Source organism: Denticeps clupeoides, chromosome 13 (assembly GCF_900700375.1).
Source record: "Denticeps clupeoides chromosome 13, fDenClu1.1, whole genome shotgun sequence".
In the NCBI taxonomy this organism is placed as follows: Eukaryota; Metazoa; Chordata; class Actinopteri; order Clupeiformes; family Denticipitidae; genus Denticeps; species Denticeps clupeoides.
Genome location: NC_041719.1, coordinates 9,598,344 through 9,614,733, shown reverse-complemented (window position 1 = coordinate 9,614,733; position 16,390 = coordinate 9,598,344). Strand labels below are relative to the sequence as shown.

General features: G+C 42.1%; 1 protein-coding gene across 1 annotated transcript in view; it reads right to left on the bottom strand.

The window, feature by feature from the left end:
- tbl1xr1a (TBL1X/Y related 1a) overlaps positions 1-16,390 on the bottom strand; it is a 34,815-nt gene that overhangs the window by 2,407 nt on the left and 16,018 nt on the right. Inside the window, exons 2-15 of the mRNA XM_028999692.1 lie at positions 15,627-15,693; positions 6,522-6,624; positions 6,295-6,440; positions 4,224-4,443; positions 3,730-3,862; positions 3,458-3,599; positions 3,304-3,367; positions 2,921-3,018; positions 2,722-2,782; positions 2,433-2,554; positions 2,253-2,327; positions 1,855-1,982; positions 709-874; positions 92-193 (exon numbers count right to left, since the gene is read on the bottom strand). Coding sequence (XP_028855525.1) covers positions 92-193; positions 709-874; positions 1,855-1,982; positions 2,253-2,327; positions 2,433-2,554; positions 2,722-2,782; positions 2,921-3,018; positions 3,304-3,367; positions 3,458-3,599; positions 3,730-3,862; positions 4,224-4,443; positions 6,295-6,440; positions 6,522-6,579 — 1,515 coding nt within the window. The 5' untranslated portion in view covers positions 6,580-6,624; positions 15,627-15,693. The remainder of the gene's footprint in view (positions 1-91; positions 194-708; positions 875-1,854; positions 1,983-2,252; positions 2,328-2,432; positions 2,555-2,721; positions 2,783-2,920; positions 3,019-3,303; positions 3,368-3,457; positions 3,600-3,729; positions 3,863-4,223; positions 4,444-6,294; positions 6,441-6,521; positions 6,625-15,626; positions 15,694-16,390) is intronic.

Here is a 16,390-nt window from a genome sequence, read left to right as displayed (position 1 = left end):
AAAAAAAAAAAAAAAAAACAAGGTTAGCACACAAAACCTTTAGCAATGCAAATACTGACAGACAGTACATGCAGGGGGTTCTCACACTTACAGATCCATCAGATGCACTCGCACCCACTTTATCCCCCGCTGCATTCCAGCAAACTTCAAAGATGCCTCCTGTTCCCCTATAGCTATGGACTAAAGCACCGGTCTGTGAAGAGAGGACATCACACAAACCAAATAAATCAACGGAAAATTAACAGAACAGACCAACAGACAGCACCTCCCTACAACAGACTGACAGCACAGAGAGTGGAAAGGATCATGCATTCCCCGCCAGTAGGTGGCAGTGTAACGTAAACATACTCGCGCCATAGACCACCACAGGCCTGTGTATGTGATTAATGCGCATCTACTGGCTGGGTTTCACTGCAGGACTGATAACAGACGCTGTTGAAATGACTGTTGAGGACATTTTTAAGCAGTCCACTTAGCAGTCCAACATCAGGGCTACTCCACTCTGGAACCTCCTTTCAACATTTCGTTTTTAGGCCAATAAAAAGGAGTAGTCATGGGGATGAAAGTCCAAAAGCACTTCCCTGTTTGCAACCATTTTCACATGATTTATTTCATGAAATCACAATGCATTTCATGTTTGTCTCATATGCTGCTGTGAAGGGAAAGTGCACCAGTCTGCTGGGTAGAGTAATCTTCAGCTGAACATACCTGTGTGTTCCAGATGTGCACACACTTGTCAAAAGAGCCACTGGCCAGATGCCTGCCGTCTGGGCTGAAAGCCACGCTGTAAACCGGCTCTTGGTGTTTGGTTAGTGTGTGGATGCATATGCCCCGGTCTACATCCCACAGCCGAACGGTAGAGTCAAATGATGCACTGAGGAGAGGTGGGAAGAGAAAAAATGTAATAAGATATACTGCTCAAAAAAATAAGGGGCACACAAAAATAAGACATCCTAGATCTAAATGAATTAAATATTCTTATAAAATTCTTTGTTCTTTACATCAGACTTCAGACAAAAATTATCAATAGAAATGTATCAACCCATGGAGGTCTGGATTTGGAAAACACACTACAGGCTGTTCCAACTTTGATGTAATGTCCTTAAAACAAGTCTAATGAGGCTCAGTAGTGTGGGCGTGACCTCCCTACAACGCCTGGACATGCTCCTGATGAGGTGGCGGATGCTCTCCTGAGGGATCTCCTCCCAGAGCTGGACTAAAGCATCTGCCAACTCCTGGACAGTGTGTGGTGTAATGTGGCTTTTGCAGATTGAGCGAGACATGATGTCCCAGATGAGCTCAATTGAATTCAGGTCTGGGGAGCAGGTGGGGCAGTCCACAGCATCAGTGCCTTCATCTTGCAGGAACTGCTGACATGCTCCAGCCACATGAGGTCTAGCATGGTCTTGCATTAGGCAGAACCCAGGGCCAACAGCACCAGCATATGGTGTCACAAGGGATGTGAGGATCTCATCTTGGTGCCTAATGGCAGTCAGGCTACCTCTGGCGAGCTTATGGAGGTCTGTGTGGCCCCCCAAAGAAATGGCACCCAACCCCATTCCACTGCCAAACTGGTCGTGCTGGAGGATGTTGCAGGCAGCAGAACGTTCTCCACGGCGCTTCCAGACTCTCACATGTGCTCAGTGTGAACCTGATTTCATCTGTGAAGAGCACAGGGTGCCAGTGCCGGATTTGTCAATCTCAGTGTTCTCTGGCACATGCCAAACGTGCTGCATGGTGTTCTGACCGTTTGAGCAGACACATGCACATTTGTGGCCTGCACACACACACAAACTAAGCCCCTCGGTGCTTCTCCTCTTCCACTGTGACGTGGGTAATTTACTCTCAATTTACCTTGCAAGCATTAGATTGGCGTTAGGGTTGTTGGTTCCAGGACCTGTAGGACTCCACTTGATGGTGTAAATTTCTTTGCTGTGAGCTTGTAAGTCATGCACACAAGTATCCTGTTTCATACTCCAGATCTAAAATGAAAAAAGACACTATTCAGCATTTATACTTATAAAAAAAAAAGATATTTTTGATGTTGGCTGAGATGCCATTATAAAACTCAACTGAGTGCACTATTAATGCTTAAATAAGTACATCAATGAGTGCTAGGCAACCACAGTCAAAACAGACAAAAATGATGCAATGAATAAGAATTGCTAATAAATAATAAATTCTGCTAATAAATCAAAATTCTACCAACATCCTGCACACATTTCATTATAAACTGAAAATTCATTTCTAACCTTCAGCGTCATGTCATCAGAACACGATGCCAGCAGGTTACCGGTTGGATCCCACTTGATTGCATTTACTTCATTCTAGACAGGAAAGGAGGGGTTAATGAGCAGATCTCATGCAAATGGTCTAAACCAGGCCAGCATGCATTTGTGTGTGAGAGAGAAATGCGCACGATCTGGGCTTACCGTGTGTCCTTGGAATGTCTTGATGGGTCTGTCCTGGCCGAGTTTGCAGACGTGGATGCACATGTCCGTGCTGCAGGAGGCAAACGTGTTGTTGCTCTGCCAGTCCACGTCCAGGGCAGGTGCTGTGGTGACACATGGGAGGAGATTTATCGCTTGCACACTCGCTCATAGAAGCAGAATGAAGCTGATGATAATGGCACAATGCAAGGCAGAATTATTACATGGTCCTCAGCCAGCTGCACCATACAGGAAAAACTATGTGTAAATGTGTAATGTGAACGTGAAGTACCTGAATGGAAAGGGAATTGCTGCTTAGCCTCTCCTGTATGAGCATCCCAAATGATTGTAGTCTACATTAAGCAAACAGAGCAACTATTTAAATTCAAGATCACTAATCCAATCACACAGTCAATTCAGGTCAGAAGCATATATTTCAGGGGAAACAGGTTATCAATACAGAACAACGCTATTGGAAACAATACGCTTACCTTATCAACACCAGCACTTAGGATGAAGTTTCCTTTTTTATTCCATTTCAATGCAAAAATAGGACCTTTATGCTGACCAAGGGTACTGGCAAGGTTACCTGCAATTAGATTAAGAATAAAAAAAATAATAATTACTTTTAGAGCTCAGTGATATTACTTTTAGAGCTCAGTCAGTTAAATGGTAAATAGGTAGCGGCATTTATGTGACGAGCACGAATTTATTCTCACATTACACGATCCAGATGTTTAATTAGTTAAATCTCTTATATTGTAATGGGTATAACTTACATATTATTGTTTATTCAATTATTACATTTCCATCTATTTTGTTCAAACTAATGGTTAAATCATTAACTGCATGCATGCAGATGTACATCCCTTACCATCTTTAGTCCATATCCTTGCAAACCCATCATAAGAGCCTGTTGCTAGCAGCGTACCCTCACTCTGGGGAAGGGATCATTTGATCATCATTTTGGTAAACAGTATAGTCAGAGGGCAAAATGATGTCATAAAAAGGCAAAGGCAGAAACCCACATTCCAGTCTAATGACGTGACGTCCTTGTTGCTGGGCACGTCCTGCCCCCCCTCACGTATACAGTGGCGTAGCACCAGCTGTGTGGAGCTGCTGGTGCTGTTCTCGCTGAGGTTCCAGATTCGTGCCGTCGAGTCTCCAGATCTGCGGAGAAAACACTGGAACACTTGAGAAAAAGAGTAGAGGATGAGCGTGAAGTGACTGTTGGCAGAGAGAGAGAGAGAGAGAGAGAGAGGGACAGACACTAATGAAGTGAGAGAGGAGCAGAACTGACCCTGAGGCGAGGAGGTCGCTGACAGGGTTCCAGGCACAGATGAACACTTCAGACTCGTGGCCCCGCAGCACCATCGCTTTGTTCTGGGGGATCTCCACATCTCCATCCACCTCCATCATGTCAGCATGGTTATCTGCACACACCGGAGTTACCAGGTCTTTATAGAGACAAAAAAATTCACAGAAGTGTCTGACCATTGATCACTCCACTTATACAATAAATATCTGTTTATATCTGTTGGATTTAGTTTTTTTTTTTTTTATATAAATTTTACAATTATTTACATTTACAGCATTCGGCAGAGTCTCTTATCCAGCGAGACTTACATGCTTGTAAAATATCAAATCACTGAAAGCCCTCGTTCGGGTTACTAGGACCCAATCTGTAGATACCATTCGCTTAACCCCCCCATTTACGTGAGTGTAAGTATACGCACAGGTAATATTACATGTGTGTATTAATAAAATGTAAAATGGACCTTTAACGGGACTCACTAGCTAAGGCGTGTGCTCCGTTCTCCTCCCCATTGGCCGTGTTCTCCCCATTCTTGGCGTTGCCCTGCATGTTGGCGGCGTTCGCTGGGGGCGCGGCGGTGGCCTGTTGCTGGGCCAGCTTGTCCCTGTAGGCCTGCTGCCGCGTCTGCACCACGTCCGGCATCACGGCGTCGATCAACGACAGCGACTCAATCGGCCGCCCGTCAAACAGCGTGCCGTCCTGCGGGACACGAGCCAGACGTCAACCCCCTCCGACCGTCTCGCCCCGGCCGCCCACGCCCCTCTGGGCTGGAGCAGCTGACACGGTCACCTGCTACCGTCTGCAGACCACTTCTTTTGTTTCTCGCTCCCCCAGAAACAAAGACGAGTGGCGAGAGCTCAAGTCTGTTTACAGTAATAATAAGCTTGAAACTTGGCTGCTGATGAACGTTGTCATCATAACACAGTATTACTGTGTTCTTGGCTTGGCAAAAATTAAATGTTTACCAGAAAATCCCCACAGAGCAGATGTTATAAATAGTGCATGCTGATATTATCATTATTATTATTTTTTATTTTTTTTATTTATTAAACCTGAGATTTTCTAAAAATTATTACTTTTTTTAATGCACTAATGTACAGTAATCTGCATTATAAAAATTGCTATTTTTACATTTACATGTGAAATGGGGCCGGACATTTTGTCCAGTAACCAGAACCTTGGCCACAAATTTGACCAATAAGCACCTCTCATGAGTCTCCAAATTCACATCCTTTTTACTGGTTGTTCAAGCTGCTGTCACTAGAGATGGTTGATAATTCAAGTTTACCAATTTATTCCAAATTTCCCTTGTAAAAGACAAAAAGCGTTCAAAATATGCATCACCACATGGTACGGCAGCACTACTGCGAGAGTATCATCAGTTCTCCGTTGCCCTCTTTGCCGGGCGTCTACCGCAGCAGAGTACAGAAGATATCTGCCTCCATACATCTTCACACTATCTACAATCTCCCGACGTAACAACTCTTTCATCCCCACTGCCATCAAACTCATTTACATTTACAGCATTTATCAGACGTCCATAATCCATATCCAGAGCGACAGTCCCCCCCTGGAGCGACTTAAGGTTAAGTGTCTTGCTCAGGGACACAATGGAAGTACGTGGGGTTTCAACCTGGGTCTTCTGGCTACTACCACCCTACCACCCAGACTCCTTAACAGCTGTCCCCGCTATGCCAAGCCGCAGAGGAGCCACGGAGCAAGGCACCGTCCCCCACACACTGCTGCTCACCGAGGGTGATGGTTAAAAGCAGAGGCCGCAGTGCTGCTGCGTTTCACAATGGCAATCCATGACGCGTTTGGGGAGAGGAGTGGCAACCACTCGTTATTTCACCGGACAGCTTGACTCCGCAGAAACGGCGTTTGGCACTACGTAACTTGCACATGCAAGTTTCCGCCACATGCAAACAAGCATCCCATTTCGCCTGCGAGTGGGAAACGCCTCAGCTGACGCCTTCACAACGTCCATGTGACCCCCAGCTTGGGAGATGAGAGTCAAAAGTGTTTTTCACACCACATGAAGTGCGAGAAATTACAGGTGCGGTGCCTAGTTACACAGTAGGAAAAAAACTCTAACAAACCAACAATACTTTTTCTGAAATCATGAAAAAGCAGCTTAAGAATGCTATTTAATATTTTTTTTAAATACATTTTAATAAGTCCGGTATAGATTTTAGAAAAATATTATCAGGCCATATCATCTAGCCTTAGCTGTCACTACTGAAAATTCATATACAGTTAACACACTACCGTTAGCAAAACGCTTTATTTCAACTACTCAGGTCAAATCTTTACATTTGCTCTCTAACAACCAGGCACAATCTAACATTTACTGGAGTAAAAGTCTACATTATCACTGGTACGGTGTGTTGTGCAAGTTCTTAACTTAATGAGTGAAAAATTCCATGATTTGCATCATGGACAAAAGCTCTGAACAAAAGCTCTCGATGTGCTCTTTCTTAAACAGCTGTCAGAGCAGAATGAAAAAGACGGAAAAATCTAGTGAAAATATCATAATTGGCAGGTCCTCACCTCGTTGATGCTGACTTCAGCCTCGACATACTGCAGGCCCTTCTGGATGATGGAGATCAGAGCAGCAGGGGGCACTAGGGCTCCATTAATGTTGGACTGACTGATGTGGCTCTCTATGCCGAACGTGAACGCCGAGTGGGAAAACCCTGGCAGAGAACAGACAGCACCAATCAGACGGGGCACTCGACGCGGCACCGAGCGTGTAGCACCACTTCGGGTCCGCTTACCAGACTCCTGCAGGTATCTGTACACCAGGAAGTTGACCTCATCACTGCTTATGCTCATCTTTACACCTGCTTACACCATGAGGTCAGCACACAGGACACAAGCCTGAAAAAAAAAAAAAAAAAAAAAATGAAGATGGTGAGAGAGAAGAAGATTTGAGACTTCACGTAATCTTTGCTAAGCTGCAAACAAATGTGAACCGGCCGCATCCGGCAGCGCAGCGTCCCAGCGCGTCGGTGACATTTGGAAACGTATTGAGTGTGCAGAGCGCATTACACTGCAGGGTTCACGCTGGGGCAGCGGTGCTCACTGCCAGGAAGGACGCTGGCTCGCTCTCTGCCGCTTGATTTAAAAATTGGAAGGCCCAGTCAGCCCTGCAGAACAGCAGAGATAATATGGTGCAGTACCTGCGGTTGGCCATCACACTGCAGTGGCGCTGTTACACAAGAAACACGTAATGGCCTCAGTCACCTGCAGCTGTGCAGCTCTTTCTTAAAAAAAGAGCGAGAGCTCTGCTACCAGAGGATAAGCGGCTTTGATCTTTGACGACACGAAAATGGCTTCTGCTTAAATTTTTAAAAATAATAATAACCAGCAGTGCCTTCTGCTCAAAACAGATGCCTGCATTCTATATTATTACATAAAAATTGCCATATTTTGAAAGAAAAATGCATTTATTTTAACCAATGATTTCTAGCCTGCTTAATATCTGCCTCTTCTGGTCTACTGAACATCACTAAATGATAAATCATATCCATATAAAAATTGCATATCCGCATCCGTGACCTTATGCAGAGTCTTAGCATGATAAAACTGTCTAAATCACTGAAGCCCCCTGAGGAACAAACCAAGACTTCACTAATGCCTCTGATCACATTTTTCATTTGGGACACAACAAAGTGCACAATATTGCCATGTGGGATATGGTTTGTGCTGAAATGTTTTTATAGATATATATAAATAAATCAATATAATTCTGTCTCTGGGAGACATCTTTTTCATGGGCGATATGTGAGTGATGAGGTTTTGTTCTATTTTGAGAGAGGCACAGCTGTAGTGATGAAACACTCCTTTCTCTCCCCACAAAATGGATTCATGGCTCCGGCATTTGAATTGTTCAGAGATTCAAGAGACCCTCAAATAAGGGCTTTAATGGAGCTCTAACTACATTCATCCTTTGTGACAGAGAGAAAATTGGAGCTTTCTGACACCTATTTTATCTTATAAATATGCTTAGCAAAAATCCAGCCAGATTTTTCCTTATCCATCTAAAACATAACTACAACTATCAAATAAACATAAATGAATATATTGACAGTGGCATGTTCTCAGTACGTGGTTAGGAGTTAAGGCTAGCCAGGGTGACCGTGCTGTCTACTATGCAAAACCAGAAGCTCCAGTAAAGAACCATGTGACCATCAGAACTGGACCATGGTGCAAGGGAAGAAGGTGGCCTGGTCTGACCAATTGTGTTTTCTTGTAGCTCACATGACTGTGTGTGTGTGTGTGTGTGTGTGTGTGTGTGTGTGTGTGTGTTTTTTTTACTTGAAGAAATGGCAGAGGACACACTTTGGCAAGCAGGCAAGGCGGCTGTGAGTATTCCACCCATTCATGGAAACAACCTTTCTTGATGGAAGTGGCTTTGTTCTCGCTGAAAGATGCATCCCATCACACAGCTTTAAATATCTGCTGCCAACATTTTGCACAACAGTAGCACATTCCAAACAAGTGTCTAATGTTGTGGCTGATCTGTATTTTCTGCCCACAGCAAAATCAAGAGTGTCATGACAACGCTGCTCTAGATTCGCTCAAGCACACACCATTTCTGGTGCACTGAATAAGTCCCGGGCAGAAGAAGAGATTTACAGCTCACTGCGGCTTTTGCTGCATACTTTCAAGACTGTGGTTTTAGCAACTTGCCACCCTTCCCATGCCTCAGTGATTATTTCCTCCTCCTCCTATTCCATAGCTTCCAGATAAAACAGAATTATGCAAAACAAGCTGAACACATGACAAAGCTCATGGACCAATCAGAATGCCTGCTAGTAGGCACAGCGAATCACACTAGAGAAATGAGAACTCCCCAGACAAAGCTATTGAATCAATGCCTTTTATCTGAGGCCATAGCCAAATTAAATCTCAGAAATGGCGCAGAGTGCTGGTCTATATTACTGAACCAGAGAAATCAATGTCCAGGAGGACCGCTCATTCAGCACCACCCCGCATGGCTATAAAATGGAGCGAGGGATTCCGAATTGAGCGTTCAGTGGACTGAGGACTGGGTGGGTGGGGAAACTCCCTCTTCTGCAGCCTTGGGAGGAAGCACAGGGGAAATGAATGGTTACACAAGAACTAACCTGCACTAACAACACACACAAAGATCTCACACCATTGAAACAACAGCTACTCAGCACGTCGTGCAGCAGCAGCGTTCTGCCAATAGAAAACACATGCAAATTTTTTTTATCTTTTTAGTCATTAATCCAACTTCTCAGAGCAGTTCCATAAAAAAAATAATAAATACGGCAATCTATACTAGTTAGTGATACTTTAGCCAGCAAAAACCACCCATTATAAATCTCAATTTATACCATTACAAATATAAAGAATGTTTTAATTGAGCTACTGACAAACACAAAAGATATAAATCACAAATTACTTTTTCCTTATATAGTCTATATTATATAATTTGCCATAGTAGTTCAGGGCACTAATTTCCACTAGAGCTAAATGCTCCAAGATTTACGAAGTAAAAATGTAGGCAGGTCTTTATATTTTCATATATCGAGACATCCTAAATTGCTACAATTTGCACATAATTAAGTGCAGTGTCAGCAGCAGTGATTTCCAGCCCAAGTGATGTCCCAAGCATGCGGTCCCCATCAAGCCTTCCAACAATTAAGCAGAGTTCAAAGGCAAATCATCACGATCGTTCCAGTGGGGGAACAATGACCTGCACTTATTATGTGCCACATGCTAGCAGACAGTGTCACTATGGATTAAGACGGATGTGGCGGTAAACTGCTTGTGATGCAACACAATCAGCAGGCAACAAAATAGGGCCAGCGAGATTAATGTGTCACCCTGCTTGACCTACTTTGGGTCTGGATCCATCAGTGCCAATATGACCATGGAAAGAATATTACATGGCAGAGCCTAAATAGATTTTCTTCCTCCCACACACACAAACTCTTTTGTTTGGCGCCTCAAGTGTCCTACTAGCCTGACAGGTCACTGCTTTCCCCTGGGGCCCAACACAAAACGATTGTAGCCCGTTCCCCTGGAACAGGCCACGTTTATTACTGTCTGAGCCGCAAAATTTCACTGGCCGTGTTTATCAGCTTTAGTCCAGCGATTTCTCAGACTTCATTTAAAGCAACCCCAAAAAAAGCTGAAAGTGTTCAGAGCTTTACGATGACGAAGCACAATTTAATGTAAAAGAAAAGAAAAAAAAAAAAAAAAAAAAAAAAAAAAAAAAAAAACACCACCACATTATACAAATTATACATATGGCTACATGGTAGAAAATGTATAAAATGAATGCAATGTATTTTAGTGTAAACCCTACAGCTGAATAAAGGAAATCCTAAAATGTCATATAATCAGTCAAATACCTGCTCCTTCACTGGCCTTATGGTGTGACAGTCCACTTTAAGTAGAATTGCCCAGATATTGTTTTATCTGTTATACAGTTATGCAATATGTTGGTCTATCTATAAAAAGGTTAATACGGTACATTTAAATGGTAACATTTCCCCAAACAGTTACATTTAAAATTACTTATCAATTTATATACCATCTACTGTCTATTGTTCATAGACAGTAGAAAGCACCTTGCTTTCGAGGTTCGAGGTTGCTGTCGACGCAGACAGCCTGATCTCCACCCATACAGAAAACTCTCCTTGCTAATGCGCGTTTTAAAATGGAATAAGAGCGGAGAGATGGGAAACAACGAAGACCAGTCAAAGTTCATGCAATTTCAGAGACATGGAGGCAGACAACTTTGTTTTCCGAAGACAACTTTCAACTTTTGAGATATATCGTGATATAGCTGTTTTATAGGCCATAGAGTGCAGACCTAATTGGAATAATACAGACTTGACCAACCTCTCTGGGTCTCAGCCAGCATACCACTCTATACTGCATTAACCAAGTGTATGGAAAGTTCTCCCAGCATGCATTTGGTGCCTCATAGAGTTGAGGTGACTATTCTTATGAATGGCAGAACATATAGATTAAAACAAAAAACCATGTCGTAGGTTCAAAAAGATGCTCGCGGAGCATCGCTTTATTGCATCACTTGCTGCTTTGCCCACCACTGGCCGCTCTGCTGGGCACAGCGCAAGACGTTCTTCAGGCTTGCATCACATAAAAAACCAATGGGATTCAGAGCGCAGTTCTGTCTTGACTGAAAACTTGAGTCCACAAAAATGCCATAGATGCAGTTTAAAACTGTAAAGAATTAAAATAAAATAAAAAATATATATATAAAAAAAATATCACTGCATATCCGCCTTCAACTGGCCAGCATTAATCATATGATATGAGAACTATGGGAGAAGCAGTGCACCTCAGTGATGACAATGGCAGTGCACATTAGTAGAAAGCACATCTGTTCACTTAAGGGATGCTCAGGAGGACTAGACTGGACCAAATTAACAATTAACATGGACCATAAGGCTTCTACAGTTCATGGTTATGATTTATGTATCAAATAGATTTCGTTCTTTGGCATGAGGAGTAGTCAGAATTTGGTATCGCGGTGAAAGCAGTGAACAGCACAGTTTGGCCTCCAGAACAAATCTTACTGCCACAGCCTAATGATACCCCTGCAAAGCCTCTATAAATAGCTGCCTGCGTTAGTTACAAGGCAACAAAGCATTAAAAGAATGTGATGCAGTACATTAAAAAATGATTCCTCACCCTCATTTGAGAGAGAATAAAAAGGGAGAAATAAATATCTGAAGCCACAGCACTCAGCCGTAAAATGGCCCTAAAGCAGAAGCAAGAAGATTGCTGCAGGATACATTTTGACATCATTGTCACATTTGAACCGGTATGTGAGGTTAAGAGCGTAGCTTCATGCAAACACACACACTGTTCATCACTGCAGCGTAGAAGTGGAGGGTGGACCAGAGGACCTCAATAACACTTGATAGAATGCCAAATTGGAGGTTATTCTGGGACAAGATGGTGTGTACAGCATCTAGATTTTGGTGAGCTCACTGTTAAGCAATGTTCTGCTTATCCCAGGAGCTTCTGATGCATAAAGCACAATTGTTAGTTTTTTTGTTTTTTTTTTAAGACCAAGAGACACCTGACCACCTAGAAAGGCTTAAAAAGTGCTGATGTTAGGGGGTGTTGAAATAAATCGTATAATCGATGAATCATGATGCAGACAGTGATGCAGTGCAGCACATAACAGATTACATCATAATGACATTGCTTGGTGATTTTCTGGCAGCTGCATTAAAATTCCCATTAAAAAGTGGTGCCAGTAGTTACTGTGGCTTTGTGACCTGAGTACAGTGCCACTCCGGGTAGGAGTTCCTGCTGTACATGGTGGCCTTATTCTCTGTACATGGTCAAAGATGACATAAAAGATGACATAAAAGATAACATATTATTGCGGGACCAATAGAACCAAAGCGGGCAGTTTTCTTTCTGCCATTTCAAAACACACACTAACCTGAAATGGAGGAAAAGCTTATCTTAACAGTCTCTGAGTGTCCAGAAATCTACAACACGACATTAACGTCTTACTGGGAGTTGTAATTTGTGAAGTGGAGACAGGAGACCAACCGGGAAGAACCACTGCTGGGGTTTCCATCACGCTCTCTATTTATTATGCTTACAGCACCACAGTTCTGCCACGCCTGGGTAAATGTTGGTAACCTCTCGAACAGGGACATTACAAGCCTTACTGATTTTATGTAACAAGAAATAATAAAGGGACCACAATCTATGGGATTCATCGCACTTCATAGATTTCGAGGCATTGATAATCGTAATTGGATCAAATCATGAGTGCGGTGAAGGTTCACACCTCTAGCTTTACATGTGGTAAACTGCGCCACATATGGGTAGGGTTGCAGCTCTGTTGTCTCAGCTAGGTGTGGCTGATATGGCAAAAATATCACGATTTCTTTTACAGTTACTCTTAAAATCAAAACAAACAGAATTTTGGCCAAAGAACATTTCTGAACATATTTTAATCAGTTTGTGCTATTTTGCAAGCATGTTTATTTAAAGCTAAGAATGTAACTTCAAGAACAAGTTAAAAATGGTAAAAACAGCAACTCTTATGAACTAATGCAAATCTACATTATTACTTAGTTATTAAAGTCATTTTAACATGACATGACCTAAGGTAAAACCATAAATGGGTTCTTTAAAGTGTGAATAAATAGTATAAATGTAAATTAAGAAAAATAAATCAACTTAAGAATGTTTTCCAGCATCATTTCTAAGCATTTATGCCCTTCTAAAAAGGAGACAGATTACAAGTTTTGAACTAAGACAACCACTTCATCTACTTTGTCTGGCTTTAGAGTAGCCCTTTGGCATGTTATGATATTGCCACAAGTGCTGAAGACTCGTTCTGTGGGAGTACTGGTATCTGGAATGCAAAGATACTTTTGAGCTAGTTGGCTAACCCTTGGAACCTTTTCTTCATGTAGTCTCCACCATTCAAGAAAGTCCATCTTAGTTTCTGAATGCCGTGTGAGCGCCACATTTGGGTTGAGCGATGTTTGTATAAGGCAGGCATTAAGGGACTAGCAAATAGCACGAATTTGACTGAGGGGGAAAAAATACAGAATGCATATAGAACCGCAATAGATGGATAGAATATAGTTTTTATAGAGGATATCATGATCACTCTGCTTCAGCAGATCATCAACACACAGATCGTCATATCGCCCACTACTAGCCTCAGCCTGACTATAACATGAATTCAAGAAGCCATTTAAGAGCTTTGGTCTGTAAACCAGGTCAACCACAGTCAATACGAGCTATTGGCGTGAACAACTATCTGCTGCACACATCCCTGCAGTGCAATTCCTGCTCATGCCAGGAAAGGCAGCAGAAGTGCCATTGAGATGGATGGTGTCTCAAATGCTCAGAAACGATTAGCTTTCCCCCCCCTCCTGTGTGGGATCTGACATGCCTTTTCTGGAGGTCGGAAACATCTTTCGAGTGGCAGTGAGCCCTGTGACCTCCCTCAACCATGTCTTTTACATGGACATGCAGCGTTTCAGAGCAAGGCCAATTCTGGGCACATCCACGGCGTTTTCCAGGTTCTCTGTGCTTTTTTAATGACAGGCTACACTGCGCCGTGCGGTACACTCAGCATTCTAGAACATTCCTGGAAACGTTCTTTTATCCTGGTGCAGCTCAGAACATACCCTTTCTTGGAAACTCGCTGATTAACTGTAGAATTTCCCACACGTTGTATTCATTAAGTAACCACGTGGAACGTCTGAACTGAAGTGCACACTGCAGCCCAGACTATGGAATACTGCAGCTGCGTTCACGCTAGTATTTTCTAATATGATTTCTGTATTATTTCATTTCTTGACTTGTTTCAAACTTGTGACAGCCCTTTTGATGCTACCAACAATATATTTTTCATGAGCATCATAAATTAAATGCTTGTAATAAATGTCTCTTCAAAACTACTGTAGCAACAAAACATAGCAAGCTAATTTTGTTCCTGATTCAATCCAAGTAACTTAAAAGTGCTTTCACCCCTACAGGCTTTATTGTGCTTGAAATAAACTCAACTTCGTGTGAACACAGTTATCTAACTCAGGTGTGCATCAAAAGAGGTGGGCCGGATTTGAGTCAAAATGTGAACTCTAGCGCGGTGTGGTCCGCCTGCTAAGAACACATACCGAACCAAAACCGGGTCCAAACACAATCACACAATTGAAGAGTGAATTATGGTCAATTTCAACGTCATGTTTACTTGTATGAACCTTTGTTGTTCCCGCATCGATACATCTGACCAATCAGCATAGAGAATGTTCTCACGTGATTCGAAGCGAAGCATTTATATACAATGTAAAAAAAAAAAAACTGACTGATTTGGACCAACGCAAATGTAACAGGGTGTGAAAGCACCCTAAAATTAAGGGTCTGCAGACACGAATTGAAAGTTATTGAAAATTTCTTCTCTTTAAAGTTATGGATGGGAATGAGTAGCTCTGTGTGTAGCCTCAGCCAGAGATGGCTGAGTGGACTATCCAGCCACATTTTAACTTCAAATAAGCCATCCAAATGCAGTCCTACTTTTATAAACTACTTTCACAGAGCAGACAAGACAGTATGAGTCCAACTTCAACTCTTTATGGCAGCGCAAAATCTGCAGAATGACTGATGTGGAACAGAGATCAGAAGATGCCTTGATCAGGACACCAAGCCCACACTCAAAGGCTCTGTTATCTGCACATAAAAAAAAAAATTAAATATATTTGAAACTGCATTGACTATGATAGTTCAGGACCACAAACGTGAAAATATACATCACAGCCAATTAGCTTTTGAATTATTAATGACAAGTGACAGCCGTGACCGGTGACAACAGGACAGGAGCACTGCTGTGCTTAGAGAGAAATCAATAACAAATTCATTTTAATCTCCCCCAACCACTTATCAGATAGAAATGACTGCTGGATCCAAAATTTCTTGTATTTCAATCACTCCCACACACTTCCTTCATGACATCTTCAAGGTGATGGTTTATTGTGTAAAGCTGTGACCAGAGTGCCTACTTCAAGCAGGCTGTGTACAGGAACAGAAAAGCCCATATTGTAGATATTATTCACAATAACATTAATACAGAAGACAGTTCAACACAAGGACGTACTATAGTATGGAGCTTAGTGGGATATCAGGCACTGCAGCGTGGTGGTGACATGGGAGTCTGTGGAGAGTGTGGTTCTACTGTACCAGACACACAGCGATCCACATAACTCCCTCCCAACGGAACCTACTCATTAAACCTTAGTTTTGATGCTAAGGAAATACATTTAGCAGTGCAGGCACACCACACACACTGATGCATCCAGAGGGTTTTATATTTGACCAGTAGGAGTTATACTCACCAAAGTATCAATTATTTCTCCACAGCTCAAAACGATTTAAAAGTGGCCTGTCCAAGAGTTTCAGCACCTAAACAATAAGAGGAGAAAATGTTGAGTCAGACTCTTGCATTATTCACTATAACAGTTTCCTACCGATTTCCTTGTAATAGTCGTACACACTGCACAATAGCGTACACATTGATATATGTATTCTCATGGCAACGTGACAAATCTCAGTCATAAAACTAACAATTTCTGAAATGCAAAAGAAATACCAGATAAACAAGTAAACATGTACGATGGAATTTTAGATTATATATGTACACATACAATATACTACTAGATTACTTTGATGCAATAAAATATACATTTTGTTTTTCCAGAGCATTTATTAGCTATCAAAAGATACTGACGAATATACCAAATACCAGGTTAATGTAGTATTTGACATTTGTAAACAATTAACAATGTGTCAATATATAATACAAACATTACAAGGAAAGACTATTTAGTTAGGTGGATATACCCACATTAATGCAGGATCCAAACTTTGAGAACTGACCACTAGGTTCTGACCAGGAACATCCCTGCTGCACTGCTGTTTGATGACATGAGCCAGCAGCTCAAATTTTCATGCTTGGTTTCATTGCACGTATTTTGAATTACATGCAATCATATTTTTTACAGTTACAGTAAGCTATGACCAGAGCACACCAATCTCAAGTGGCACCAACAGCATTATTGCTTAAATGTATAAATCCTGAATAGCTGCAACATAATACCTA